Source organism: Scyliorhinus torazame, chromosome 17, assembly GCF_047496885.1.
Source record: "Scyliorhinus torazame isolate Kashiwa2021f chromosome 17, sScyTor2.1, whole genome shotgun sequence".
NCBI lineage: Eukaryota > Metazoa > Chordata > Chondrichthyes > Carcharhiniformes > Scyliorhinidae > Scyliorhinus > Scyliorhinus torazame.
In genome coordinates, this window is record NC_092723.1 from 8,709,430 (window position 1) to 8,735,264 (window position 25,835).

Here is a 25,835-nt window from a genome sequence, read left to right on the forward strand (position 1 = left end):
CATTCTGGTCAGTGTTGCTATATAGAGAGAACTTACATCTATCCTCACAGTTCAAACTATTTAAAGTTGTAGGCATTGAGCAGGGCGTTGACCTCCTTTGGTTAAGGGGTTAGGTGGGATTTCTTTAAATGCAGCAGATGGCTAGGGTTCGGAATATCAGCTGAAGCGAGTGATTACAACGTTTGACAGGAAAATGGGTAAAAATTTGAATAATTCTTTTTAAAAAGAAATTTAGAGTACCCAATTCTTTTTTCAATTAAGGGGCAATTTAGCGTGGCCAATCCATCTAACCTGCACATCTTTGGGTTGTGGGGGTGAGACCCACGCAGACACGGGGAGAATGTGCAAACTCCACACGGACAGTGACCCAGGGCCGGGATCAAACCTGGACCCTCAGCGCCGTGAGGCAGCAGTGCTAACCAGTGGGCCGCCGTGCCAGCCCTGAATAATTCAAAGGGTTGGTGACCGGCAGGGCGCATATTTAATGCACTTGGCAAGAGAGCCAAAGGTGAGGTGGAGAGAATTTTAATTTCATTCGGCGCGTTATAATCTGGCATGTATTGCCTGAAAGAGTGGTTCATACAGATCTGGTGATGAGTTTCAAAACTTAGTTGAAAGGGGGGAGAATTGGACAGCACTTTAAAGGGGGCTAGTACAGGCTCGATGGGTTCAGCGGTCTCAATGTACCGTGAAGTGTTTGGCATTGACGTGGTGGGTAATGCTGATGAATAGTTTTGTGTTCATATTGTTGGGTTTTGTTTCTTCCTTGGAGAACCAGCGGATGTTTTAAATTCCTGTCAGTTCTACTGGTATACACAGCTGGTTACAGCTTACTTTCGATGAAGCTGACAACTCTCCTCTCGCTGCTGGGAACGACGTTAAAATAATTTATTGGGTTGATGCTGTCACAGCCTCCCACATATCATCGGATTGAGGAAAGATGACATAAGCCAGACCTGTACTGTTGTGTTATGCTTCCTCTTGTAGCATAAGCTGCTTCCTTGCTGTATACTCTGACAAAGGAAGGTTCACACTTGGAGATAGGTTTAACACATTTATTGAACAGTTAACAATTCTCCTACTTGAGTTCGACTCTACTGCTAATCTAACTATAGTAACTCAATCTAACTAACCAGTCTGCTCTAATCCATGCGGTGGGTGTGATGCTTCCTGATCTGCCCCTGTCTCTCTGAGTGTCGCCTATGGAAAGGGAAAGAGCATGTGTGCCCTGTCCTTTTATATGGGTAGCCCCCTTGTGGTAGTGTCACCTCTGGGTGTGTCTTGACTGCCCATTGGTCGTATCTTATCTTACTGACCTATTGGTTGAATGTCTGTGTGTCATGATGTCTCTGGTCCTCCCTTTAGTGTTTATTTAGTTCTAGTGTATCTACATTAACCCCTTGTGTATTTACAGTGATGCACAAATTGCCAAATATAGAAAAGGTGGTAAGAGGTGATTTGAGAATCTTAGGATCTCGGAAATGAAGATGGATGGAAAGAAACGTTACCCACTGGTCAGGGAGTCCAGCAGATGGGGGACACAACCTTAAAATAGGAGCTTGGAAAAGGGAAGTTGGGATCGCTTCACGCAAGGAGAGGTAAAAATGTGAAACACTCTCCTCCAGAAGCAGTAGATGCCACAACGACTTGGGGGGAGGTGGTAACATAGTGGTATTGTCACTGGGCTAGTAATCCAGAGACTCAGGCTAATGCTCTGGGGCCCAGGTTCAAATCCCACCACGACAGATATTAAATTTGAATTCCATTTTGTAAAAATCAGGAATTAATAAAATATAACCACAAGGCATTGTCTGTTGTTGTATTTTTAAAAAACAAGCCTGGTCCACTATTGCCTTCTTGGGAGGAAAAGCTATCTTTACGACATGTGACTCACTATATGTGGAGCAGCACGGTAGCATAGTGGTTAGCACAGTTGCTTCACAACGGCAGGGTCCCGGCTTGGGTGACTGTGCAGAGTCTGCACGCTCTCCTCGTGTCTGCGTGGGTTTCCTCCGGTTTCGTCCCACAGCCCAAAGATGTGCGGGGGAGAACGTGCAGAATCTGCACAGACAGTGACCCAAGCCGGGAATCGAACCTGGGTCTCTGGCGCTGTGAAGCAACAGTGCTAACCACTGGGCTACCCTGCCGCCCATAGATTGAGGGGCTCAGCTCTGCATTAAGTATGGCTGAACAGGAGTGTGTCCCACTCCCTTACAGTCTGCAGTGGGTGTTTGGGAAGGATGTGCAGACTGTTATTCAACCTTTGGCCAAAGTATGAACACATCTTCCTCGTCCGTCAGGTCCCGGAGGAGGGACTGGAACCCAAAGCTTGGAGTTGACTTGGAGGTAGGCACACTACCCACTACGCCACAAGACCCAAGATTTCCTCTAGGATCCCATCCAATTATGAATATTTAAATAATGTGGGTGTTTTTAGGCCAGGGACTCACCATTGCAAATTGTCTCGGTGTGAAGGGCATAAAGATCCGATGGAACAAAACTCTCATGTGTCCTTCCTTCCACACCCCAGTTTAAACCTCCACTATGAGTGGTCAGCACATCTAAGCTGAAGCATTCTAATACTCTGCAAAGAAAGGAGAAATACCCCCAAAACGTTGTTACGTATTGGGTCCAGCACAATCCCCCTCTTGGCGAGCTCTGTGAAGACCTGTTTGATTACTTTTCTTCTCAATTTACAGGTTTTTTTTTCCAAATTGATGATCTCTCAGCTTCCAGACAGTCATACTGTAAAACAGATTGCTAGCCTCATCAAGCATCCCTTCTCTAAGGGAGTCCCTTGTGCTCTCCATTTATCTCGGTACCTGCCACTATCTACAAGAGAAAACAAATTGTCTTTTTTCTCCCCCTGAAATTTCACAGCTAGTCATTAGCGTCCCAGTCTCCAATGTTCTCCCTCCTCCACATTGGAGTGTGCTTCAGTGAGGATCCCTGATAGATTCAACCATTTTTGCCTTAATCTAGATGTGTTCTTTGGGGAGGAGCAGCGCAGTCATGTTTAAAGTAATTGTTCCCAGTTCCTCAGTCTCGGTGGCTTAACAGTGCGAAATTATACAAAGTGGAAGGCCTCAGTTGTGACCTCCAGCTTGTGCCTCAGTCACTGAAACCATGCAGTGGGGATTGCTGTTAACCCCAGCGCACTTTGCCGACTGAGGAGCTAAGCAGACATTCCTAGCCTTTCTGCCGGACTTCCTGAGTTAATAGGATAACAGTCGGGGTGCTAACATTGGACTCGCAATTATGTAAGATTTGTGATCCTAGATTCCTTGATACTAAGCGTGTAAATCTATGGGTTTTGTAGGCAATGGGATTATCCTTACGATTCTCGACAGATGAATAATGACCTCTTCGGTAAGGTATCGCTTCAAATAATCAATGACTTCCAAAGCGGACGCTAACAGAGGGAAGTAGGGGTGAAAACACTGGACAGGAAATGGAGTTTCCTGTCTTTAAAGCAGCTTTATCCCAATTTCCATTTCTCACCTGGGACATCCAATGATCCCCAAGTGACGCAACCTTTTAATTGTGCTGCTGTCCGTGCCCGGTGAGGCAAGACCACACCTGCACTTACCAGTGTAAGACCCTCACTGCTGAGCGGGAAGAGGCTTCCCTCAGCCACAAGATGAAAGGCCAAGAAAGAAAGACTTGCATTTACGGAACGTCTGCTATTGAACGACCACCAGACACCGCAAAGTGCTCTACAGCCGGTGAAATGTAGTCACTGTTGTAATTTAGGAGAAAGAGCAGATAGATAACTTGTGTGCAGCAAGCTCCCACAATGGGCACAGCGGTTAGCATTTCTGCCTCGCGCGCCAGGGTCGCGCGTTCAATTCTGGTGTTAGGCGTCCGTGTGGACTTTGCACTTTCTCCAATACATCAGCCATTTGCCCGTCCTGCAACACTGGGTCGTCCCGATACCCCACAAATCGGCACCCATGGATACGGTGACACCACTACCCCCAAAATCTCAACAAAGGAAGCCCAGAACTTCCTCAATATAGGGCAGCAGCAAAAGATGCGCGAGCGCCATGCCCCTTGAACACCGCTCGCATCTGATCTCCCCACCCCCGGAAAGAACCCACTCGGGCATGTTTTTGTCACATGCGCTCTGTGCACCACTTTAAACTAGATCAAGCTCAGTCTCGCACATGAGGAGGTAGAATTTTTACTATGTAGGGCCTCACTCCACATCCTCTACCCCCCTCAAATGCATGATGTGGAGATGCCGGCGTTGGACTGGGGTGAGCACAGTAAGAAGTCTTACAACACCAGGTTAAAGTCCAACAGGTTTGTTTCAATATCACTAGCTTTCGGAGCGCTGCTCCTTCCTCAGGTGAATGAAGAGGTATGTTCCAGAAACATATATATATAGACAGATTCAAAGATGCCAGACAATACTTGGAATGCGAGCATTAGCAGGTGATTAAATCTTTACAGATCCAGAGATAGGGGTAACCCCAGGTTAAAGAGGTGTGAATTGTCTCAAGCCAGGACAGTTAGTAGGATTTCGCAAGCCCAGGCCAGATGGTGGGGGGTGAATGTAATGCGACATGAATCCCAGGTCCTGGTTGAGGCTGCACTCATGTGTGCGGAACTTGGCTATAGGTTTCTGCTCGCCGATTCTGCGTTGTCGCTCGTCCTGAAGGCTGCCTTGGAGAACGGTTACCCGGAGATCAGAGGCTGAATGCCCTTGACTGCTGAAGTGTTCCCCGACTGGAAGGGAACAATCCTGCCTGGTGATTGTCGCGCGATGTCCGTTCATTCGTTGTCGCAGCGTCTGCATGGTCTCGCCACTGTACCACGCTTCGGGACATCCTTTCCTGCAGCGTATGAGGTAGAAAACGTTGGCCGAGTCGCACGAGTATGTACCGCGTACCTGGTGGGTGGTGTTCTCACGTGTAATGGTGATATCCAAGTCGATGATCTGGCACGTCTTGCAGAGATTGCCATGGCAGGGTTGTGTGGTGTCGTGGTCAATGTTCTGAAGGCTGGGTAGTTTGCTGCAAACAATGGTTTGTTTGAGGTTGCGTGGTGCGTGGTTGTTTGAAGGCAAGTAGTGGGGGTGTGGGGATGACCTTGGCAAGACGTTCATCTTCATCGATGACGTGTTGAAGGCTGTGAAGAAGATGTCGTAGTTTCTCCGCTGCGGGTAAGTACTGGACGACGAAGGGTATTCTGTCGGTTGTGTCCCGTGTTTGTCTTCTGAGGAGGTCGGTGAGGTTTTTTGCTGTGGCGTGTTGGAACTGTCGCGTTGGAACCCTCATATGCAAATACACAACCCATGTGTTCCTCCCACATTTTCTTATCTCCTCCAGAGAAGCCCTCTCCTTCTCCACCAACTGCCCATAAATATCAATGATATGGAGATGCCGGCGTTGGACTGGGGTGAGCACAGTACGAAGTCTTACAACACCAGGTTAAAGTCCAACAGGTTTGTTTCGATGTCACTAGCTTTCGGAGCGCTCAGGTGGCCTGAGGAAGGAGCAGCGCTCCGAAAGCTAGTGACATCGAAACAAAGCTGTTGGACTTTAACCTGGTGTTGTAAGACTTCGTACCATAAATATCAAGAGAGCTTCCCTTCTCCTGCCTCATCCAAGGACATTACCTTGTCCATCCGGGGGGGGGGGGGGGGGGGGGGGGGTGTCATCCAGAAGCCACAACTTTGGCCAAGACTCTTAATTGCCCTCTGACATGGCCTAGCAAGCCACTCAGTTCAAGGGCAATTAGTGATGGGTAATAAATGCTGAGCCCACCCAACGACACCACATCCCACGAACGAATAATAAATAAAAACAGTTCTGGAGCTCAATTTAATAGGGCACTGGACTGGTGAAGTCTTCTGCATTGTTGTCGTGGTATCTTGTTATGTCCATCCGAGAGAGCAGGTGGGTCCTCAGCTTAATGCCTCATGTGATAGATAGTGCCTCTGACAGAGCAGGACTCCCCCAGTGCTGCAGTGCACTGCTAGATTTGATTTTCAACAAACCCTGGCGCTACACCATCCATCACTCTTTCTTTTCCTGATTTTTAGGAAGCAATCTCCACCGTTCCTGGTGCGATGGTGAAGCAGAGCACAGGGAAAGACCTGCAAAACCTTGACCATGGAGGAAAGAAGGGTTCTTGTCGGCCTGCCTCTTCAGATGAAGCAATCAGTGATGTAAGTTTGTTCCAGCACCTGCCTTGTTTTTTAGTGGTATTGTCACTGGACAAGAGGCCCAGGGTAATGCTCGAATACCTCCACAGCGGATGGTTTGAAATTTGAATTCAATAAAAATCTGGAATTAAAAGTTGAATGGTGGCCACGAAACCATTGTCGTAAGAACATTAATAGTTCATTTTTGTCCTTTCGGGAAGGAAATCTGCCGTCCTTACCTGGTCTGGCCTACACATGACTCCAGACCCACAGCAATATGGTTGACTCTTAAATACCCTCTGAAATGGCCGAGCACACCGCTCCGTTCAAGGGCAATTAGGGATGGGCAATAAATGTTGGCACACCCACATCCCACGAATGAATAAAACAAAATTCTGAAACTCAGTTTAACTGGCGCAGTTGTTTGAATTAAAAATCAAACTTTACACAAAATCTGTTCAGTTTTGTGAAAGAGTGATGCACACACAAATGTTAATAGAAACGAGTCCAATTGCTTCTATGTAGCTGAAAATCCGGCATTTACTCCAAATCTCAGTTGCTGATTTACTAATGGTGGCTTTGAGCCGAGTCCCTTCATTCCTCTTTTAATGAGAATGGATATTTATGATGCTTTCTTCTGCATCGTCAGTAATTAAATCATCTTTGTTTAAACTGATACACTTTGGAATGCATCATTCCACAGTACTTTCTGATTTAAAAAAATATATATATAGCAGTAGTTTAACTGTTTTAGCACAGCGGTTAGCACTGCTGCCTCATGGCACCGAGGTCCCAGGTTCGATCCCGGCCCTGGGTCATTGTCCATGTGGAGTCAACACATTCTTCCCGTGTCTGCGTGGGTTTCACCCCCCACAACCCAGAGATATGCAGGGTAGGTGGATTGGTCAGGCTAAATTGCCCCTTAATTGGAAAAACGAAATTGTGTACTCTTAAATTTAAAAAAAGATCGTATCTAAAATCAGCACCTTTTCCTTCTTAAAGATGCAGAGTCATTGAGACTGCAGATTACGTATGGTCTCCTGTTGGAAGAAGGAGTGTTTCTGGAATTAATGGCCCTTTTATTGTGGCTGTTTCTTTCAAGATTGATGCTCGTTCTCAAAGGACTTCTTTGGGTGAATGGAGGGGGTGGGGTGGGGGAGGAAGGGTGAAGATTTATTGCACCCCCCCCCCCAATTCTTTCTCCCCTCCTGTCAGACGGCGAGTCAGAAGAAAACTGCTGGTTGTGAATTCCTCGGCATGTTTTTTTTACCTCCTCCCTCAGGATGATATATTCCGAGAAATCCCAGCGCAGTATTCAAACAAGACCAGCAAAATGAAGGAGGAAACAATTGTCAAATTTAAAGAAGAGCAATTGCTGCTGAACGATGCTCCTTCGAAAGACAATGTAAGTACTGCAAGTGGGAACAAGACCGTCAGTGCCTGACTGGTGATTGTCTATGAAGATGACAAATGACTAGCGAAACGGTTACAACTGAGCTTCTTTTGATTTTATGAAGGACCGTTCCACCAAAATGTTTCTGACGTTTGTGCTCTAATGTTCATTTTTTTCTCCCTCACGAGAAGCTTTCAGTAACGATTTGCTCAGTAGAATCCTTCCAACACAGGGGATAGGATTCTCCGCTTCCCCAGCCGTGTTTCTTGGCGGTCCCCCATTAACCAGTGGCGGGATTTTCTCTTCCCGCCTCTTGTCAATGGGATTTCCTATTGTGACCATCACAAGCCGCCGGGGACCCCGCTGGCTTGGGTGCGCTGCCGGCGGGAAACGTGTGTAGTGATATGCATCACTGTAGATACACAAGGGGTTAATGTAAATACACTACAACTAAGTAACCACTAGTGGGAGCACCAGAGATGTCATGACATGCAGACATACAACCATTGGATCATTAGAACAGGACACAACCAATGGGTAATCAGGACACCCAGAGGTGGCAGTACCACAAGGGGGCACTGCACAACCCATTTAAAAGGACAGGGCACACAGGCTCTGCCTCTTTCCACAGACAGACACCTAGAGAGTAGAGCAGGGTTGATCAGCAGCAACATCACACCCTAGCACGTGGCTTAGAGCAAGCTGGTATAGTTAGACTGAGTTACTAGAGAGGTAGATTAGCAGAGTGTCGAACTCATTTAAGAACTGTGTTAATAGTTCAATAAACACTTTGAACTCATTTCATAGTCTGGAGCTTCCTTTCGTAGAGACTACATCAAAGAAGTTAAGGGAATAGTGTAGATGGGCTTTAGATTGGTTTCACAGGTCGGCGCAACATCGAGGGCCGAAGGGCCTGTACTGCGCTGTAATGTTCTATAATCTATAATCTATAAAGTAGCTTATGTTATACAAAGTAATGTAACATTACAACGTGAATGTCAACTAGCGGAGAATTGCACCAGAGTGCAGAAATTAAGGTCCATTTGATTGCCCCAAATGAAGAGAGATTGAGTAGGAGTTCCTCCGTTGACAATGGGAGTAGTATTAGCGGAAAACAGCATGAACAGATTGTGCGCAATCGCCATTTAATTACTGATCCTCTCTCTATTGTCCACATGTAGGTAAAATATTTTGTGAGCAGTTTCATTTGAGGTATTTATCATGTTTCCCCAAAACTCCCCTCATCGTTTGTCACTTACTTTGAAACTCCAATGTTACAAATGGGGGTGGGATGGTCTACCTGTTAATGTGGATTTTTCTGCAACATTTGTTTAATGCATGGTATCACTGTTAAGGTGGGTAATGAATTCAAGTGGATGTTATCCATTTTCGAATCCAATTCCTCCAGCATTTGCACAAAGTTAGCTCAGTTGATTTGAGAGTTGGCAAATGCGGTAAAGTAGCACACTAGATTTTTTTTAAAATTCCAATTTAGGGGTAATTTAGCATGAACAATCCTCCCCATCTTTGGGTTGTGGGATTGAGATCCAGGCAGACGTGGGGAGAATGTGCAAACTCCACACAGACAGTGACCTGGGTGGGGATCGAACCCGAGTCCTTGGTGCCATGTCGCCCAGGCATTCTCGGATATTACAGTGGCAGAGTTAGGGGTGTGCTGCGGGAGTTCTTCATTGGCTGTTGAGATGTTCAGAGGACCAACTAAACCTCTATATTAATGTAAGCTATTCTTTTGAATGCAAATAGGTTTGATGGGTACAGTGGTGTGATAGTCAGAAAAGAAAAAGGAAGACCTACATCTTTATAGGTGTTTCATGATCTCAATATCCCAGATGCTTTACAGTCAATGAAACATTTTTGAAGTGTAGTCACTTGTAATCCAGGAAACTGGTGTCCTTATGTCACAGAGGTTTTGAGTTGAAAGGCAAATTGTGAAACTGATGTCATTACCTCTGTTATAATAATCTTTATTGTCACAAGTAGGCTTACATTAACACTGCAAAGTTACTGTGAAAATTCCCTAGTCGCCACATTCCAGTTCCTGTTCGGGTACACAGAGGGAGAATTCAGAATGTCCAAATTACCTAATAGCACGTCTTTTGGGACTTGTGGAAGTAATCCGGAGCACCCGGAGGAAACCCACGCAGACACGGGGAGAACGTGCAGACTCCGCACAGACAGTGACCCAATCCGGGAATCGAACCTGCTAACCACTGTGCTACTGTGCTGTTAATCCCGGGTTGGCAGTAGATAAATAACCACTAAAGCAACTGGAATGTGGCAGGATCCAGCTGGTCCACTAAGGGAGCGTGGATCGGCCAACTCTTTGTGGTTGGCCATACTGCCCTGTGAAGTGTCAGGGCAACGAGAGATGGATAATAACTTTGATCTTGACCAAAAGTGCTTTGAGCTGAGATAGATTGGCAGGATAGTGAAGAATTCTTACTTTGTATTAGTCGATATTATTTTCATTGCGAACACAAGTGAAATGCAAAATAACAAAGCTGTATTAAAAAAAGTATTATTTCACGGACGTGGGAATCACTGCTCATTGCCCTTGAACTGAATGGTTTGTTAGACCTTTTCAACAGGGGTCTGGAATCCCATGTAGGTTAGGCCAGGCAAGGTTGTGGTGAACCAGATGAGTTTTTCGAGAAATTAACAATGGTTTCTTTCAATTCCAGACTTAATTAATTGAATTTAAATTTTGCGATTTGAACCCGTGTTCCCAAAGCATTAGCCTGAGACCTGAATTACTAGTCCAATGACATTGCCACGTGCCATTCTGGGCGGGACTTTCCAGTCCCTGACGCCAAAATTGCGAACGCCGATCGGCCGGAGAATCACCATCGGTGCCGATATCGGGGGCAGCGCCGCTTTCACGCTGCTCCGCCTCCTCCACAGTGGAGTACTGTATCGACGTCCTCAGGATGTTACCTGAGGCCCTCCCCCCTGTGCTGCGCTCCCAACCGGCCGGGTTCCCGACAGCGTGGGTCTCTCATGCTATTATTTGTCAGGAACTCGGTGTGGTGGCTGCAGACTCAGTCCAACAGCGCCACAGTCGGGGGAGAGTCAATCCGCAGGCAGAGGGGGCATTGGCAGGGGCACAGGCACTGTTGGGGGATGGTCCGGGGGTGGCGAGCCTGGCCAAAGAGAGGGCACTATTTGGCAGGCCGGATCCACGCGCGTCTGGCGCAATGTTGCACGGCGCGGCCGCTGCAGGCCGCCATGCGCGGCCACAGACGCAGCAATTCTCCAGGCCATATCGGCCGCTAGAGCCGGGTGCTCTACGCTGCCTGCTTGCTAGCCCCGCGCCAAATGGAGGATCGGGGGCCGTTTTGCGCTGATTTCACGGTGGTAAAACGCCACCGTTCCCACGCTGGCAAGAGGACATAACCTGAAAATCGGAGAATCCAGCCTGCAAAACCCTCATTTATTTAAGTGTTATTAGTGAGTGAGCAACAATACAAAATGTGATGTTCATTCTACGATACAAAGTACGTATATTCTATTTTCCCCCGTTTCTGAATGCTGATTATTCCTGCTGTGGGTAGAATCTCTACTTTCCCCTACCCCCCAACCCGATCTTTCTGATTTATTCACAGGCAATCCTCAACCCCATGAGGTAGCTGAGCGGCTAACTCCCCGTAAAAAGCAGCGATGGGAGCCAACTGGCTTATGTGACTGCCACTTTCCTCTCCATTTTGCTGCCCCACCAGGCGTTGGCATTGGCGTTTGGGGAATCTGTGTGGGATTGCGCCAGCTCGCGGGCAGAGTCAGCACTGGTGGCCCTGAGGGTTTCTTCTCCCGCGTGTCACGTGAGCTCTCCTGCATCCAGGAGTGATGTATAGTCACCATCACTCACAGGAAAAACCCCTTTTGGCTTTTGGCTCGCAATCTGTTTGCACTTTAAGTTAAAACAAAAAGTAACCTGCCAATTATCTGTGTTGTTAATTTATCAGATATACTCTCGTGTGGGGGAGAGAAGTTTACAGATGGTGAGGGGTGTGGTCCCTCCAAATATGCTCACACTTACACACATACCTCCTGACTGACTCAGTTATCAAGGGAAATTGTTGGCATTGCTCGATCCTTTTAGTTGGGAATAACGAGCTAGCACGTCGAAAAGAACGTCAAAATATTGAACGCAGAATTCTTGAGATGTCAGCCCACAGCAGCCAGTACAACTTGATCCAGGCGGACAGGAATCTAACGGCCCCACCAAATTATTGGAATTCCTGTTCTGGCCTTGTCGAGCAGGGGGGGAGATGTGCTGATTACTTTCAAGGTCGGGATAGTTAATGTGTTAATTTTCATCTGTGCCTCTGCTGTGTTTGTATCACGTGTGCCAACTGTTTGAAACACTTAACAGAAATTAGTCTGGGAAGTTGAAAGAAACGACTGGGTTTAAAAGGTGCATTCCAGCTCCCTTGAGTTTTGGTTCAAGGACCAAGTCGGTGGCTGCCGTGTGATGTGAGTTCAGAAGGTTTACACTTCAAACACTCTCTGAATCATGAAGACACACTGATGCCATGATGCAAACCTGTTAAAGGAGCCACTGTATTCATCAAAGATATCTGTTGTGTGTTTGAGGAAGAAATCACCGTAGGAAAGGTTACATAAGATGCCATATCACCTACTCAAGACTGACGTGCTTCCAGACCGCAAGAGAAACATGACCAAGGGGGGTAGGCCATTCAGCCCCTCAAGCCTGTTCCGCCAATCATTTACATAATGGCTGATCTGTATTTTAACTTTTGCTTCTGTAACCCTTACTACAAAAGCCTACAAGTAGTAAACAGGGAAGGGGGGGGGGAGGAGAGAAGGTACACAAGGGGCAGCACAGTGGTTAGCACTGCTGCTTCACGGCACCGAGGTCCCAGGTTCGATCCCGGCCCTGGGTCACTGTCCGTGAGGAGTTTGCACATTCTCCCTGTGTCTGCGTGGGTTTCGCACACACAACCCAAAAGATGTGCAGGCGAGGTGGATTGGCCACGCTAAATTGCCCCTTAATTGGAAAAAAGAATAATTGGGTACTCTTAAGTTTAAAAAAAAGAGAGAAGGTAAACAAAGTTTTAAATACTGTTTAAAAATTGCACAGTTGGCTGGGGGCGTGGCTGCCGGGGCCGGGGGAGTAGCAGGGAGGACTTGCTCACAGCTCCGTGGATTTGGGGGTGTTCCCTTCGGGATCGGGGTGACCTGGCTCAGACCGCCATTGCTGCAGGATTTATTCTAAACGCACCCATTGGGTACAAGTTCCAGGCCTCTGGCTGTTCACTCTGCTGACTGCTCACTCCGTCCTGTAAATGTTCACAGAGCCTCTGGTCATTTGGGAGCCCACCCAGGCCGTCCCTCTGGAAACCCTCAGACCCCCGGCTGACCCATCACCGGGATGGGCGTGGCCAAGCTCAATCAGTGGCCCACCAGGTGCTGCCACTCCTCAGCTCACTCATCAGAAGCTCAGCCCCACTGCAGAGGAAGCAGGGGAATAGCAGAGCTCAACCCAAACAAACCTGCACCGTGGTCCTTGGCACCCTCCCTGGCACACTGCCCCTCTCAGGGCAGAGACCTGACCAGTGACACTTTCAGCTAGCCCACCCCTCAGGACCCCAGCTGTTTCCAAGCCCTGCCCGCCCATCACTCTTCCACCTGTCCTGCTCCTGGTCAGGTTGGCACAATCTGTGTGTCGCACCCAGGACCCATGTCATACTGCAACTGCGCACACTTCCCTCGCTCACCCCCATCTGTAGGACCTGCCCACACACAAGCCTCCAAGCGCAGGGATGGTGGTGGTGCACTGTGACCCTCTGCACCGCACAACCAGGTGCCACCCTGGTTGGTAAATCACATGGCCCACCCAATGACACCACCCACAGCAGACCCCACTGGGGAGACCGCTTGCCCCTCTTCATAGAATTTACAGTGCCGAAGGAGGCCATTCGGCCCATCGAGTCTGCACCGGCTCTTGGAAAGAGCACCCTACCCAAGGTCCACACCTCCACCCTATCCCCATAACCCAGTAACCCCACCCAACACTAAGGGCAATTTTGGACACTAAGGGCAATTTATCATGGCCAATCCACCTAACCTGCACATCTTTGGACTGTGGGGGGAAACCGGAGCACCCGGAGGAAACCCACGCACACACGGGGAGGATGTGCAGACTCCGCACAGACAGTGACCCAAGCCGGAATTGAACCTGGGACCCTGGAGCTGTGAAGCAATTGTGCTAACCACAATGCTACAGTGCTGACCTTGCATACAAGATCATGGGTACGAACCTCTACTCCAGAGAATTGAGCGCATAATCCAGGCAGTACTGAGTGGGTGCTGCATTACCAACGGTGCCATATTATTTATCCCTCAACTTGAAAAAGAAAAACAGTTGGTGCAATCACTTAATGTTTTATGGGACCTTGTGCCATACAAATTGGCACATTCCAAAAGCGACTACTCTTCAAAAGCAACCTATTGGCTGTTATGCACTATGCAATGCCTTAGGGTTGTGAAGGCATGGGTTCCTTTCATTTGTCTCCCAATACTTGGGTGTTTGATCGGTGAGTGCTGTGTGTTGCTGCATCTATTTTTCACATCAAAATGCTGGTCAGTTCTCCATGTGTTACAAATGAAGGGAATTGTAATGGTTGTAATTCAATCTGCACTTTCTGTTGATACTCATGGAGTAGTCAGTTGTACTGTCTTGGTTTATGACCAGCCTGTCCTCGATTGTTTTGCACCCGTGACACTCCCTCATTGCCCAATGTTCTCTATATTTCAGTAAAGTGAATTATTAGGTTGGCAAAATGACATTAATGGCAACAACTAATAGAAAATTTGTCCTTTCACACTACTTGACTTAATATGGATCCACAATTCTATTGTTTGAAGGAAGCATTGATTTAGTTGCTGAGAAAACTAATGAAGAATGAGCCCTTCAAGGGAACGAATCTGAGAAATATTTAATTATTTGAGTTAAATTTTCACTGTATTAGGCCAGTTTCCATTTTATGGTCTGTTATTATGTAAGGATTTTAAATCCTTGGGGTAGCTGATTTAATATAAAGTCTCCGTCTAAAGTTCAGATTATTTTGCACATTTAAGGTAAAGACTTGAGAATTTCCCCAGGAGTCTGGTGGGTAGGTGGATTCGATGCTCTGCTGCTAAACCACCAATCTCAGCAGTGACGCAGTTTAGATCAACTGGGTGCCAGCAATGGTTCAGTTGGATACACACCCTGCCTTGATTCAGGGAGTTGTGGTTTTGAATCAGACCCCAGAGGCTCGAGGGCAGTATCTTAAGCTGACCCACCCCAAAGTGCTGCACTGTCTGAGGTGCTTTGCATAAAACATTAAACCGAGGCCCTGTCTGACTCACCAAAAATCGGATTTAAATTAAAAAGTTTTCCCAATTAAGGGGCAATTTAGCGTGGCCAATCCACCTGCCCTGCACATCTTTGGGTTGTGGGGGTGAAACCCACGCAGACACGGTGAGAATGTACAAACTCCACACGGACAGTGACCCGGGATCAAACCCGGATCCTCGGCGCCGTGAGGCAGTAGTGCCACCCAAAATATCGGATTCTAACGGTTCGCAAACCTTTTGAGGGAAAGAGTAACATGAGGCATGTCCTTATTGCCTGTTTGCTAAGCAGCAATCCCTGCTGAGAAGAAACCTACCGGTTTAGATTGTATAAGGATGGGGGTGGCACGGTGGCGCAGTGGCTAGCACTGCTGCCTCATGGCGCCGATGACCCGGGTTCAATCCTGGCCCCGGGTCACTGTCCTTGTGGAGTTTGCACATTCTCCCGGTGTCTGTGTGGGTCTCCACCCCCCCCCCCCCCCCCCACCCCCACCCCCCCGGTGTCTGTGTGGGTCTCCCCCCCGCCCCACTGACAACCCAAAGATGTGCAGGTTAGGTGAATTGACCACGCTAAATTCCCCCTTAATTGGAAAAAAAATAATGGGTTGCTCCAAATGTAAAAAAAAAAGATTGTATAAGGATAGGGTCAGACTTTGATGCACGCCGCCTGTTGTCCAGGTTCACACATGGAGAACGGTCAATTGGAAAGGGTGCAGTAAGGCTAACCAGCGACTGGAGAGTCAAGCGCGGCACAAACCTATCCTCGCAACAAAAGAGGGGTGATGTTACGGTGGGAAATCCACACTGTGTTTGAGAAATGGATCTGATCAATGTCTCCTTTTCTCCAGCAGAAGAAATATTCCCATAAGAGCAGTGGACATACCAAAGAATCCAGTCGCCACCACAGTGGATCTCACAGTGCCCCAACAACTGGCTGCAAAGTTAGCCAGGTAGGAATTCAAAATAGCTCAGGCGTAATGTAAGTTAATTGTCGTTCGTTGGATTTATATCAACTAGAATGTGGGTATTACGTTTTGAGATCCTGCTCCTCTAACCCCTCCTAAACTATAGATTCTTGCTTAGGGATAGTTCCACAGGCATTGGCCTTCCCCTCCAGGTGTGAGCCAAGATTATTAGCAGGAGGCATCACTACTAGACCTCGATCTGTTACCTGAACTTGCCTGCTTTTTCCAGGTAGGTTTGATAGAAACCTGGATATGTTTGCAGAAACAGGAATCCGGTTTAATTATTTTTTAGCTGATGTTTTGCCGAGATAAAGTGTATTGCTCATTTTCCATTCTAGCTCACATCAGCTCCAGAGGCCAGGCAATAATCTGATACCTTTAAAAAATAAATTCAGAGTACCCAATTATTATTTTTTTCCCAATTGAGGGGCAATTTAGTGTGGCCAATCCACCTAACCTGCACATCTTTGGGTTGTGGGGGTGAAACCCACGCAGACACAGGGAGAATGTGCAAACTCCACACGGACAGTGATCCAGGGCCGGGATTCGAACCCAGGTCCTCAGCTCCGTAGTCCCAGTGCTAACCACGTGCTGCCCCACCTGAAACCTTTTGGTTCACATGACACGTGTGCAAAATGAGGTTTACCAATGCATTGGGAGAGTACCTTAAGCATTCCTGTTGATTGTATGTTCTTAGTTAATTATTAGGCAGAGGAGGGACTAGTACTGTAAACATGAGCAATAATGGCTACCTTTATTTAACTATGCTGCTCCGTACAAACAAGGGACTATGTGGGAAGTGGGATTCAACTGACTGGTGCTAATTTCAACTGATACTTCGACCAGGCTTTGAGACTTGACAGCAGACGTGGAGCTTTATCCTTGTAGATAAGGTCAAAGTCAACCGGGCTAGCATGGGTCGGAGAATTGGGGCTGAAAGGTGACGGCTTGAGTCTGATTCATGCTTCAGTTCATCAAGGCTGCACTCCAGAAGGTTCACTGAGTTTTCTCCACACTGACATTTGGCTCAGACCTCCTCTGCTGGTATGGGCCAGATTATCTGGTTATATCACCAGATTGTGTCGAGTTGTTGGCCAGCCTGTCCTATTGCTGCACCTTGGGGCTTGAAACCCTGCATTGTTTCATTCAGCTGCGAATTAAGTGAACCATAACTTCAGATAGCAAGGCAGAGTGGCAGACCACAGAAATATTGTCCCAGGTTCAGACATCCTTGATTGGCTGCAGAAACAGAGCAGCACTGCCTCATGATGGATCTCTTTTTCCTTTCTCGTTCTTTTTGTGCTCTTTATCTCTCTCTCTCTCTGTCTGTTTCTCTCTCTCCCGTCCTCCTGCCTTCCCTCTCTTCTCACTTTTCTTTTTCTCTCTCTTCACCACCCACCCCCCCCCCCGAGCACACACGTAGATGTCCTTGCGACCAATTGAGATCATGTGGATTTAATATTAATAACCACTGTGCAGTTTCCTCCACTGATTCTCCATCTGTCACATCAAAGCTTGATATTAAAAGATTGGCCCAGTAGATTCATCCCCATTATTGCTCATCATGAGAATATAGGGTAATCAAATGTACTGTATTTTAATTCACAGGCTGGCAAGAATATTCTTGCAAAGGAGCACTCCAGATCAAATGACATTTTCAAAAAGGACAGACCAAAGAATGAGCCACACAATGACCCACGATCTATTTTAATTCTAGCAAAAAGGGACAGACTGATGAACGTATGTATAATTTTCTATTGAGTTTGACCCCTTCCAATAGTAAAATGCCTTCTGGAAATGTGATTGCTATTGGAACTGTTGAGATGTTGGGCATGATTCAACTAAAAGGGAACAAATTCTTATAGCGAGCGCTTTTAGCTGCGTGCTTCTTGGCGCTCCCAGGCTGGTAGTCCCAGGGTGCCCAGGTGGCACCAGCACTGCCAGAGTACCACCCTACCCAAAGGGCAGGCACCTGGGGGCTTCTGATCCCCACGAGTGCCTTTCCGTCTTGTCCCCATTTGTGGCGACCAGGCTGAACGGCGCTCGCCCAAGGTCTCCGAGACAAAGGAGATTGATCCTGCGCCTCGGGTAACTCCGGAATCTGCACATTAAAGTGAGACTAGCTGGGCAGCACGGTGGTTGGCACTGCCGCCTCACAGCGTTGAGGACCAGGGTTTGATCCTGGCCCCGGACCACTGTCCGTGTGGAGTTTGTACATTCTCACCGTGTCTGCGTGGGTCTCACCCCCACAACGCAAAGATGTGCAGGGAAGGTGGATTGGCCACACTAAAATTGCCTCTTAATTGGGAAAAAAAGAAATAGGTTCTCTTTTATTCTTTTTTTAAAAAGAAAAAAAAGTTACTCCTCATCTCTCATTTCAATCTGATATCGGGCAGTGTTGTGGACGGGGGTGGGGGTTTAGGTTATGTCAGAAACCTTAAACTTCAGTTGTTATGTTTTGCAATAAAACCTTGTTGCAGCACATCTCTCATTGAGGTTTCGTGGTTAAGATGACATTCTGGTTGTGGCTGGGAGTGAGTCAGTGAAGGGGCCTCTTTACTGGCAACTAGTGAGCTCTCCACGGAATCGTAACAATGAGGTTTGAATGAATACCCCACACTAATATGAAAAGGTCCATTTAGGAAAACTCCGGTTGCACCAAGATGTATTTGTGAAAGTCCCATCCCGATGACAGACCCTAAGAAACCAGTTTGGACGTTAATAATAATGATCTTTGTTAGTGTCACAAGTAGGCTTACATTAACGCTGCAATGAAGTTACTGTGGAAAGCCCCTAGTCGCCACATTCCGGCGCCTGTTTGGGTACACAGAGGGAGAATTCAGAATGTCCAAATTACGGAGCAAAATTGCCCCTTCTAATTCAAAGTTGCTTCAGTCAAAGATCTGGGGCGAAATTCTCCAGTATCGGCGCGATGTCCACCGACTGGCGCCCAAAACGGCGCAAATCAGTCGGGCATCGCGCCGCCCCAAAGGTGCGGAATGCTCCGCATCTTGGGGGGCCGAGCCCCAACCTTAAGGGACTAGGCCCGCGCCGGACGAATTTCCGCCCCGCCAGCTGGCGGAAAAGGCCTTTGGTGCCCCGCCAGCTGGCGCGGAAACGACATCTCCGGGCGGCGCATGCGCAGGAGCGTTAGCGGCCGCTGACAGTATTCCCGCGCATGCGCAGTGGAGGGAGTCTCTTCCGCCTCCGCCATGGTGGAGACCGTGGCGAAGGCGGAAGGGAAAGAGTGCCCCCACGGCACAGGCCCGCCCGCGGATCGGTGGGCCCCGATCGCGGGCCAGGCCACCGTAGGGGCACCCCCCAGGGCCAGATCGCCCCGCGCGCCCCCCAGGACCCCGGAGCCCGCCTGCGCTGCCTTGTCCCGCCGGTAAGGTAGGTGGTTTAATCTACGCCGGCGGGACAGGCATTTTAGCGGCGGGACTTCGGCCCATCCGGGCCGGAGAATCGCGGGGGGGGGGGGGGGGGGCGCCAACCGGCGCGGCGCAATTCCCGCCCCCGCCGAATATCCGGTGCCGGAGAATTCGGCAACCGGTGGGGGCGGGATTCACGCCAGCCCCCGGCGATTCTCCGACCCGGCGGGGGGTCGGAGAATCTCGCCCCTGAGCATTCAAATTTTTGCACTAAAATTGTTGCCCTCTTTATGTTGCTTAATTTAGTTTTAGTTAAAAGTGTAATAAAAAATTCAAATCAATCGACCAAATGTTTAGCACTGTTGCCTCATGTCACCGAGGTTCCAGGTTCGATCACGACCCCGGGTCACTGTCCCTGTGGAGTTTGCACATTCTCCCCGTGTTTGTGTGGGTTTCGCCCCCACAACCCAAAAGATGTGCGGGGTATAATAATAATCTTTATAATTATCTGTATTGTCACAAGTGGGCATACATTAACACTGCAATGAAGTTACTGTGGAAAACCCCTAGTCGCCACATTCCGGTGCCTGGAGGGAAATTTCAGAATGTCCAAATGACCTAACAAGCACGTCTTTCGGGACTTGTGGGAGGAAACCGTTAAAGAAGCCTCCCCGTGCAAAGAACTAGCAGCAGAAAAATTCCAACAAATTTGCTGTTGTCATCCACGCACTTCAACTGGAGTCAGTGTACTTGTCTCACGCAGGGACCTCTAGCATCAGTTTCCAACTCTGCTTTGCGACCCCTGCTGAGATCAGTGAACCTGGCGTGGACCAGGGCGGCTTTGTAACTGAGCAACGTGCTCCAGCACTAACATCGAGTCTTGGTGCTGGTGCTTGTGTGTAATACTTGACTTTCTTTTTTTGCCATAGACCTACAGGTCGGACTGCGAGACCTTTGCCGCGGTCGCAAAGCAACTTGTCAGCCAAGACCCTACAATCGAGAAACAGGTCCAGTTTGCTCTCAGGAAAAGTCTGCAGAGGATTGGTGAGCGATGTCTGGAAGAACTGAAGAAAGGTATTGCCAAGTACGATGCTGCGAATGCGGCGAGGAAATCAAACCGAGAGTTACTGTAAAGACTCATTTACGTCAATTTTTGGCATGGGTACGTTTTTAGAAACAAATTTTTGTATTTCTCTTGGTGGTTTTCTCTGCCAAAGTTTAATCTCCTTCCTTTCCATTCTGAAGGTCGTGCTGGAGGAACTTGATCATGTGGCACCTGCGTAGACTTGTATCGATTTCCCTCAGGTGGTGGGTGCAGACAGAGCCATGGGGCGCTGCTTGCCCCTGGGGTATCACTGTGAGTCTAAGAATCCCGACCCCCGTTGGATCTAGCTTTTGACAATTCCAGATGTCCCCTGGAACGTCATCTCCTCCACCCGTCCAAAAGGCCTCAATGGATGTGTGAGCATTTACTGGCTATTCAACCCGAGAGGGCATCACAGTTGAGGCCGATTGCTCCGCCTTCCAACATCAGCCCGTATTTTCATCAAGTGGAAGCTGAGACTGGAAACCCCAGATGTTGTTCCCTCTGTATTTTGTTTTGTGTGTGCAGCTAGTTCATTTCAATGTGTGGGTACCCTTTGAGTGTTTTGGCAGGGGTCACGCAGGAGCACCACAGGACAACTTCGGTGACCTTGTGCAGGTGGCCACGCACGCATCCGCCTCGGAGAGAACATCGTTCGCCAAACTTTCCTTTCCTCTTCCAAACACGGGAATGCAATGGCCCTTCGCAGCCCGTCCACACCTGTCCCTCCTAAAATGTACCCCCGTAACAACCGGGGCGTAAACACAGAAGCATCCTGTTCCGCGTGACTCAGTAATCCACTGGATCAATTAGCGAGGTCGACGCTCCGATACATTTTGTACATTTTAAATGCAACCCTTTGATGGGGTTGTTGGAACCTTGTAAATGGCAAATCATTTTAAAAAAAACATTTAGAGTACTCAATTCATTTTTTCCAATTAAGGGGCAGTTTAGCGTGGCCAATCCACCTACCCTGCACATTTTTGGACTGTGGGGGCGAAACCCACGCAAACACGGGGAGAATGTGCAAACTCCACACGGACAGTGACCCAGAGCCGGGATCGAACCTGGGACCTCCTCGCCGTGAGGCCGCAGTGCTAACCCACTGCGCCACCGTGCTGCCCTCTAAATGGCAAATGATAAGAGGCTGGAGTTGCATCTCCTCAGCTATCGATTAAGGTACATTGTGATGGGGAAAAAAATAGACATTGTAACAGGTGACATCCTGCATTTCCTTTTAGAACAAAGCAACTTGTCAGTTGTTAATCTTGTATGTAAAAAAGAAAAACTGTGATGAAAGTGTGCTGTGCGGCAAGTGAAGAATTGAACCGAGGTGTTAACAGATATACGGATTAGGGTGTAAAAACCGGGGCTGTGGTAGCTGGCCATGTGGCGAGAAAAGTTCGAGAAATGATGACCCCCCCTACCTATGGTTAATTTGTACTTCAGCTGTATATTCACATTTCCCAGTGTGTAGTTTGGATAGAATGACAAGTGTTTTTAAATCATCACTGCTATTATTTGTGCAAAAATAATAAAGCTGTTTTGGAAAAATACAAAATTTATGACCAAACTGTTGCTGACTGTGATTCTTCCCTTCTCCTCATGTAACCCCCCCCCCCCCCCCCCCCCACTACAACCTCTTCCCCGGATCTTGTTCCAGGAAACCAGAGGCCATCTGTTTGGCCCTCCCTTGGTTTCCAGTTCATTATTCAGCAATCCTGAGTGGATGTCTTCCCGACGCCCAACCACAAGAGATCATTTTCTTCAGAAAATAGTTTCCACAATAATAACTGGGATGTAAAACTCTGCGGTGGACTGTAATTGTTCTCAACTGGCCCAAGAATGCGCAGCTTTGGCACCGCAATGAGACTTGACATTTCACCGCCAGCCCACCCCTCCCCGTCCACGCTGACTGGTGCTTTATAATAAAAGCAGAATACTGCAGATGCTGGAGTTCTGACAGCAGAACAAAGTGCGGGGAAATGTTTTACTGGTCTGGCCGCATCTGCAGCGAGAAGAACCGAGTCAACGTTTCAAATCCGATGGGTTTAGCCCCTGGTTCCAAGCGTGAGCCATTGGCCTTTCCAGCTTTACCTACATCCCTCAGGATTGCCCCAGGAATATGCAAACGTAAAAGGGTTTAAGCCACATGAAATGAAAGCCCAAAACAATCAAGTCCTTTTGTTCATACAGCAATTTTTTTGGGACAAATTTATTATCATCCTGACATAAGTTTACAGTAAATTCTGATAACTTCTTCCGTAAGTAAGCATTTGACATTCCAAATATTAAAACACTGGCCGGGAATTTCCGATCGTGGGAGATACAACGGCCCAGCCAAAGGTCCATTGACCTTCGGAGGAGCCGGAAAATCCCGCCCTCAGATTCCATTCAGCTTATACATGCACCTAATAAACATAAATAACATCCACAGTAATTAAATATGCATGATAATGTGCTATATAGAACACGCATGTGTGTGTGTGTGTGTATATAAAATGATTTTTCTCATTAAATCTGTAAATTATGATATTTGTATTTACAGAGTTTTCAGCAATGTTCCCTTCAGGTACTTACTGTCCCAATAATGATGGTTTATTTGCCACACAAGGGATTGAGCTGAAATGTATTGCAGTTGCTGTGGGCACACACCAGAGACCGCATCGCTCCTTCAGTGACGTTAAAGGACCAGTCTTCATATCCGTGCTCACAGACAGCTTGGTTGGGGTGGGGTATGGATGCTGCGTCTTCAGGAATACCAAGTTTACCTGAAGAAATGCCTCATTTGGAAAAAAAATCAAAAGCGGAGACTCCCGTAGATCGGGCAGCATCTGCCGGAAGTGAGGAAAAGAACGGGTTTGATGAACTTTCGCCGATCGGAAGCGTTAACTTTGCTTCCCTCTCCGCCAGTGTGGCGGAGTTTTCTGTTTCTATTCTGGATTTCCAGTATCTGCAGTATTTTTCTCGAAATGGACTGGTAGCTCTTTTGGTACTTCACCATAGCGGGCAATGCTGGCAAGTATATACTTGAGCTGAAGTATATCAGCAAGAGAGGCTACATAATAATCAGGACCTTGACCGTGACCCGTTTTTACTGGCGATGATGTCGATGGAGAAAGACTGACTAACTTGAACAATTGATTGAAAATCATATAATTAAATCAATGAGAAGCCGGTGCTTCGGAGGTTTGGTAAAATGAGCATACAGACCAGGCGGTCCCATATTCAAATCCTGCGGTGCTGAGTTAGCTGTTCTCAGTTGGAAAGGCCGTAGGAACATCACGGTTGTGTTAAATTTGACGAGGGTGGAGAACATCAGCTTGCAGCCCGTGCATACGAGTGTATGGATGTTTGGTGTTGTGTCCTCATTGTGAGTGAGAAGCCTGCTGACATCATCGTCCAAGCTTGTACATCAACACTTGACCATTTGGCTAAAATACCAAAGCACAACCTTTGCCAATGAAAACGCAGCCCGTCAATGGAATCCCACCAGAGCAAAGACAGGGGGAGGAATTGTCATCAAAAAAGCTTCTGACGGTCACCGTTGTTCCGAATCCACCTTCAATTTAGAATATTTGCCATACATTCAGAACAGGTTTTGAAACACAGCCTTGCTCAGGATTTGTTCTAAGAGTTTGCCTAGGAAATGGTGCAGTTTTTGCTCTTGTGTTCTCGTTTCCTCTGTGATTTAGCTCTCTGTGCCGGCGTTATGTCAGCTACGACATTAGGTTGACGAGGCTCCCGGCTAAAGTGGCCACTGTTGCTTGTTTTCGGCTGTGGGATTGGTTGCCCGAGAAAATAGCCGTCCTCTTCTGAGTCGGAAGAAGAGGAAGAGCATGTTGAGCAGCAACCATCATCATCTTCGCAGCGCAAGCCCAGGAAGTTATTCAAAGTGATGTTCTGAAGGCCATTGTCCCCTTCCCTATAAAAGGTTTGTTGTTTGTGAGATAGCTTAGCTTGGGGCTTCTGACATATGGTTGTCTGTATTAACTGGTTGTAATGTCCCAATAAAGCATCGTTATTGGCGCTCTCCAAAGATCGCTCAGTGATTGTGTGAAGTGCCTCATCGGAACACGATCTCTGAACTCTTCTCAATTGGTGACGATGGCTTCGGTAGTTCCCTTTATGCCTGTACACCTTCCTTCGGGTTTGCTCACTCATTGGTGCCTGCTGACACCTGCTTCTCTCCCTTGGCTTTGAGAATGTGGTATCACAGAAGGTGATTTTCTGGGGCCTAATTTGGGCTGCAGTCCTCCTGACTGGGGACATGGGCTCTTCCTTCCAACTTGAGTTTTGTGCCACCCCCTCTGGTTGCTTGGAGCTCAAGGAATGGAGAGACTCGGTGCTTCTTTTATGGGGGAAGGATTTAAGAATTCCAAAGGGGCTTCGCATTTTGAATTCCTTTCCTGCTTCATGGCTGTATTCTCGGCCAGGAGGCCTGAGCGGTTTTTGCAGCTTGTGTTTTCCGTCGTTTGAAGTTCCTTGGGGAAGAAATGAAACGGATTAGAAAGCAAGAAATTAAGTTCCCTCCCATTTCACCCTACACTGCGGCAAGAGAGAGCTGTACATTGGCGCATCATTTGAACATGATGAAGTTGGGAGAAAAGCGGATATTGAAAGTGTACAATATTGAAAGTTTACAAATCTGGGCTGTTTGTGTGCAGTTATAGAGTGATGGTGCCGAGAGTCTAAGATCAGATTGCAGTGTTGTCTTGGAGCAAGGGACCTATAATTAATAGGCAAACTGTTAGTACACTCTTACTTAAATCCATCTGGGTTTTTTTTGTAAACTGGATTTCCAACGTACAATTATTTTGCAAGTTGTAACCAGTTTTGCTGCATCTTCAGTACTGACTAGCTACATGGATTTTTAGTTAAACTCTACATGAATGTTTCAAAAATCATTCTTTAGGGTGAAGCTGTATTTGACCTCCGTCTTTTAAATTAAACTGCTAAAAGGTTTTAAAAGAAAGAAAAACAGTCAACTCCAGAAAGGCTTGTACCTGCGATTAGTGGAATGAAGTTCACTCCTGCTGCAGGTATAGATGGAGTTGGCTTGTGGTTCAAATGATCACAATGGCTGGTCAGGAACTCTGGAGTGGGCGAGCCCCAAAATGTGCAGCTGGTCCCATGATTCACCATTTGTCCTTTACCGGTTGAGGAGTATCAAAGGGAACTTGAAACCGCTGACTGATTAGTTTTGCAGCCTTTCCTTCGACAGAACATTGGTGTAAACACACATTGGCCCTTTTCTTGCTTTTACTCCATTCACTGCTCCAGTGGCTCAGTTGGTCGCACACTAGCCTCCGGGCCACAGATCCGGGGGTCAACTCCCACGCCAGGACATGAGCGCAGAAATGAGGGTTGGTGTTTGAGCGCAGTGCTGAGGGAATGCTGCACTGTTGGGCTGTCTTCTGGATGGGACCTTAAACAAAAGGACCCCTTCCTGCTCAGCTCAATAAATAAGATCCCACGGTGATATTTTAAAGAA

The 25,835-nt window shown here is 47.6% G+C and overlaps 2 protein-coding genes across 4 annotated transcripts in view; one reads left to right on the forward strand and one right to left on the reverse strand.

Annotated features, from left to right (window-relative positions):
• The window catches only part of LOC140393687 (uncharacterized), a 114,582-nt gene extending 92,676 nt beyond the window's left edge, over window positions 1-21,906 (forward strand). The window contains exons 8-13 of the mRNA XM_072479978.1: window positions 6,050-6,175; window positions 7,434-7,556; window positions 15,770-15,871; window positions 17,495-17,626; window positions 20,187-20,419; window positions 20,503-21,906. Coding sequence (XP_072336079.1) covers window positions 6,050-6,175; window positions 7,434-7,556; window positions 15,770-15,871; window positions 17,495-17,626; window positions 20,187-20,390 — 687 coding nt within the window. The 3' untranslated portion in view covers window positions 20,391-20,419; window positions 20,503-21,906. The remainder of the gene's footprint in view (window positions 1-6,049; window positions 6,176-7,433; window positions 7,557-15,769; window positions 15,872-17,494; window positions 17,627-20,186; window positions 20,420-20,502) is intronic.
• A 614-nt stretch (window positions 21,907-22,520) lies between these two features.
• LOC140393688 (prickle-like protein 1) overlaps window positions 22,521-25,835 on the reverse strand; it is a 163,444-nt gene continuing 160,129 nt past the window's right edge. For all 3 annotated transcript variants that reach the window (XM_072479979.1, XM_072479982.1, XM_072479981.1), the window contains exon 8: window positions 22,521-24,825. In XM_072479979.1, coding sequence (XP_072336080.1) covers window positions 23,984-24,825 — 842 coding nt within the window. In that variant the 3' untranslated portion in view covers window positions 22,521-23,983. The remainder of the gene's footprint in view (window positions 24,826-25,835) is intronic.